Source organism: Puntigrus tetrazona, chromosome 18 (genome assembly GCF_018831695.1).
Source record: "Puntigrus tetrazona isolate hp1 chromosome 18, ASM1883169v1, whole genome shotgun sequence".
NCBI classification, from domain to species: domain Eukaryota; kingdom Metazoa; phylum Chordata; class Actinopteri; order Cypriniformes; family Cyprinidae; genus Puntigrus; species Puntigrus tetrazona.
In genome coordinates, this window is record NC_056716.1 from 16,751,962 (window position 1) to 16,756,961 (window position 5,000).

Consider the following 5,000-nt stretch of genomic DNA (forward strand, 5'->3'; position numbering starts at 1 on the left):
GGATAATTATACATCACTTATATATGACGATGTGTGATATATGAACACAAGATTTGTAAAAATATTCTTGGCGAAACAAATGTGAGCAGAATTTCAACCGATTCGAAAATGTAAGAACATCATTTAGTTGTAAAGTCAGAATCAGGAACTGTAGAATTCAGAAAGTGAGAATTGAGATGTGAAGTTATAAGTGTGAGATATAAACTTGTAATTGTGAGGAAAACAATAGAATAGAATCAGAATTGAGAAGTTGTAAAATTAGAATTGAGATGTAAAGTTATATGTGAGAAATTGTAAAGTTAGAATTAATGTGTAAAGTCAGAATTGAGATGCAAATTCAGTATTTAGATGTTGTAAAGTTAGAATTGAGATGTAAAGTTAGAATTTATGTGTAAAGTCAGAATTTAGATGTAAAGTTAGGAATTATGTATAAAGTCATAATTGAGATGTAAAGTTTGAATTTATGTGTAAAGTCAGAATTTAGATACAAATTCAGAATTTAGAAGTTGTAAAGTTAGAATTGAGATGTAAAGTTATATGTGATAAGTTGTAAAGTTAAAATTAATGTATAAAGCCAGAATTGAGATGTAAAGTTAGGAATTATGTATAAAGTCATAATTGAGATGTAAAGTTAGGAATTATGTATAAAGCCAGAATTGAGATGTAAAGTTAGAATTCATGTGTAAAGTCAGAATTTAGATGCAAATTCAGAAATGAGAAGTTGTACAGTTAGAATTGAGATGTAAAGTTAGAATTTATGTGTAAAGTCAGAATTGAGATGTAAAGTTAGGAATTATGTATAAAGTCAGAATTGAGATGTAAAGTTAGAATTCATGTGTAAAGTCAGAATTTAGATGCAAATTCAGAATTTAGATGTTGTAAAGTTAGAATTGAGATGTAAAGTTAGAATTTATGTGTAAAGTCAGAATTTAGTTGTAACGTTAAAAGTAATGTATAAAGCCAGAATTGAGATGTAAAGTTAGAATTCATGTGTAAAGTCATAATTGAGATGTAAAGTTAGGAATTATGTATAAAGCCAGAATTGAGATGTAAATTCAGAAATGAGAAGTTGTAAAGTTAGAATTGAGATGTAAAGTTATATGTGAGAAGTTGTAAAGTTAGAATTTATGAGTAAAGTTAGAATTGAGATGCAAATAAAGAATTAATAAGTAATGTCAGGATGTGTTTGAGATGTTATAAGAGTGAGATATAAACTCGTAATTGTGAGGGAAAAAAGTAGAAAGTATCATATCTACAGAGTTTCAAATGCTCACTGAATCATGTTTTAGAACAAAGTGGCCCTAAATCCGACCCAGATGGCCTTCCTGCCAACATATCTAAATGTCAAGACTAATGCGGTGGATGTGGAGTGTGTGATCTTCATCCCGTCACAGATCCTCCTCATTACCCGAGGAAGAGATCTTAAAGCTCTGGATTTGTCGACTTTGAGAGGAATTCAAAGCATCTGAGAGAAGTGCCATGAAACAACCTGGAAGCGAGGTTTAACCTCTGCAGACGGTGGCGTTCGTGCAGCTTGTTCCCGCCGCGTCTGTGTTACATCTGATTTCTGCAGGATGTGTTGAAGTGACATGTCTGAAAAGCACAGCTGGACGACGGGCAGATTCCAGAGCGCTGAAAGCGTGGCTAATTCACTCACAAACACAAAAGATCCTCCGGCTCAGACAGACGACAACTGTTGAGCCCCGCACTGAACTCTGGGTAATCATATAGAGTTACAGATAACAGAAGATAGATAGATAGATAGATATATATGTAGCTGTAGAAGAGAAGAACTTCAGAAGCACAGAGACGCTCCACCAATTCTCTTCAAGAAATCATTCAGATAATAGAAAATATCATTTTATATATTTTCTATATTTCTGGTTTTGTCACTTTTATCAGTGTTTTCCCTTCATGAAGATGCAAAGATAAAGATTTCTACGTAGTTCGCTAAATGAGAAACGTTGCATATGGTTCACATTTTTAATATTTTACATTAGGTTGCTTTTATGTTATTTTATGCAATGAAAAAATATATATATATTCTGCTTGAGGTATTATAGTCAGATATATAAATATACAAATATAATATAATAATAAGATATGTATCGTACCTGAACAATAAGAAGCTTATTTATTTTAAACATGAATCTCAATGCTGTAATTCAATAAGGAAAATAATTCTGTTTTTAATGTTACATCTGTTAATTGGTAATATTTTACAATAAGGTCTAATTTGTTGACTTTAGTTAAAGTATTAATTAACATAAATGAACGATGAACACTACATTTATTAATCTTAGTTAATAAAAATACAGTCGTTGGTTGTTTGTTCTGTTGCATTAATAATGATTTTAATAATGCTTTGGTAAATGATGTAGAAGTCTTGTTCATTCTTAGTAGATAATTAATGTTAACTAATAAACCTTATAGTAAAGTGTTACCGGTTAATGAATAAATGCATTGGTACATCAACTGACAATGATTAATATACTTATTAACCTTATTAATGTTAGTATTAATTTAGTTTGATATAAATCAATACATATTATTACAAACAAATGACTAAAACCAATATAGAGTTGTGTGTTCACTGACATCTAAAGCCGTGTTGTACAGTGTTGCCAAGTTTTCCATAAATAATAAAACAAACATTATCATACTCGAAGCCTACTGTACATTGACAGGAATGATATTACAGTATGACACAAGAGCGTCTAGAGAGGAAGGTTTGCAGGACATCTCCCTGCACTGCAGCTCTCCACGCTCCTTCACTAACACACATACCTGACAGCGTCCGGCCACACACACAGACGTCCGCTTCGGTCCACACGGGGTGCCGTCGATGACCCTGTCCGCCTGACGCACGTAGAAGCGAAAGCCCACGGCCCGGCAGTTGAGCTCACAGCGCGGACCGCTGGACACTGATCACACGACACACACAGCATGAAAACACCGCACAAAACCGCTCATATAAATATATAAAAGTTACGTAAATAAGCTTTGCATTGTTGTGTGATGTGATGAAAGGACAATATCTGTCTGAGGTACAATCTGAAGATGCAAAAAAATTGCCTTTAAAGTTGTCTAAATCAAGTTCTTAGCAATGCATATTACTAAGCAGAAATTAAATGTTGATATATTTACAGTAAACTTAAAACTAAATATCTTCATGGAATGATTTTTGGATAATGGATCATCTCGACCCATATAATGTATTGTTGGCTATTGCTGTTTCTGAGATCTGAGAATTATCAGTATTAACTCTATTGAGAGAAATGGAGTTAATTATATTATATTATAGTTCATTTGTAACTTATAATTGCTCAAAAATTCAGTCATATATTGATATTGGGGAAAAAGCTTAATATATATATATATATATATATATATATATATATATATATATATATATATATATATATATATATATATATATATATATATATATATAACATATATAATAATATATAATATATAATATATAATTTAATATAATTTAAATATATTTTATAATATAACTGTAAATAATTTTACAAAAAATATTTTTGACACTACTAGTACTTAATACATACCAGAGTCAAAATCAATTAATATCTTTATAAATAATAATGTATTTTTTTACAAATCAGTTAAAAAAATAAATATAAAAAAATAAATAAATATAAATAAATAAATAAATATATATATATATATATATATATATATATATATATATATATATACATATATATATATATATATACATACACACACACACATATGTGTATATATATATATATAGTGTATTTTGAAGATCTTGAAGCATTTGCATGTTTCGTTCCCTTACTAAAAACTATTGGGGGTTTTTTAGAGACATGTAATGATTCCCAGCAGCCACAAGAGGAGAGCAAAGACACATCATGAAGGCAAAAAATAATCCAGGACAGGTCTGAAAAAGTCATTTGATTCTTTGTTGAAAAGAAACTAGTTTGTCATCAAGACAAAAGGTTGGCATGCCTCCACTGTTAGCTCATATACTGCCTGCGGCTCCACACAAACCATAAAGTGAATATGAATCAAACACTGGCCTGGTTTCACGGTTCATAATCCAGATCTGAGGAGAACATCGATCGCTGCACAGGATACAACACGCCGTGAATCTCCACTGCAGCGCACTTTAACTCACTCAACTTTAATTAGAACATGATCATTACAGCTAATTAACAGCTCAAATATGTGTGTGTCATTCAGTGTGTTTCTCCTCAGACGGCCAGAACAGATTCTGGGGCTGGTAAGATTTCACTCACCGTCATTGAAAGGTTCCCACTGATAGAGTCGGCCCATGAAGAGCTGTGTGTTGAATCTGGAGCACTGCAGCTCTCTGATTGGTCTGCTGGGCGACGGACAGGCCTGGACACACACACACACACACACACACACACACACAGCTTTTAGTTTCACAAGGAAATCCTGCATCTCTTCAGCATTTTCAAATAACATCTGTTTCCTTCAGAAACTGAAGAGTGCATGAACGCTGTAAAAAGTGTGTGAATATTTAAAAATGATGCAAACTATCACTAAAGGTGCATCATTCAGAAACATCATTCTCATTTATTTACAGCTACGTCAACTAATTCTAATCTACAACTACAAGTTAACTAACTCTCATTCATTTGTAACGGCATCGCCACTAACTTCAACAAATTCTCATTACTTTTTACTCTATGAGAAACCAATTCTCAATTTCCAACTTCACGTTACAAAGAGAAGAATAATGTAGTTGCAAACTAACATACGGTCAGTTGAATGTCCATCAAAATAAAGCATGAGCAGATTTTAAGCAGACAGACTACTAATACTCTAATGACCGCTAGCTGACATGTAGTTGCAAAGTTACTTGTAGTAAGTAAGTAAGTGGGCTATCGAAATAGCGTGTTAACAACATTAGCGGACGTGTTTTCACCATGGTGTTGCAGATCTTGTACTGATTCGGGGCTCCGGGGCAGGAGCTGTTTGGT

The 5,000-nt window shown here is 32.4% G+C and overlaps 1 protein-coding gene across 1 annotated transcript in view; it reads right to left on the minus strand.

Annotated features, from left to right (window-relative positions):
* LOC122362525 (thrombospondin type-1 domain-containing protein 4-like) overlaps positions 1–5,000 on the minus strand; it is a 27,903-nt gene that overhangs the window by 21,318 nt on the left and 1,585 nt on the right. Inside the window, exons 3-5 of the mRNA XM_043264012.1 lie at positions 4,946–5,000; positions 4,290–4,392; positions 2,788–2,924 (exon numbers count right to left, since the gene is read on the minus strand). The exon at positions 4,946–5,000 is cut by the window's right edge and continues 162 nt beyond it. Coding sequence (XP_043119947.1) covers positions 2,788–2,924; positions 4,290–4,392; positions 4,946–5,000 — 295 coding nt within the window. The remainder of the gene's footprint in view (positions 1–2,787; positions 2,925–4,289; positions 4,393–4,945) is intronic.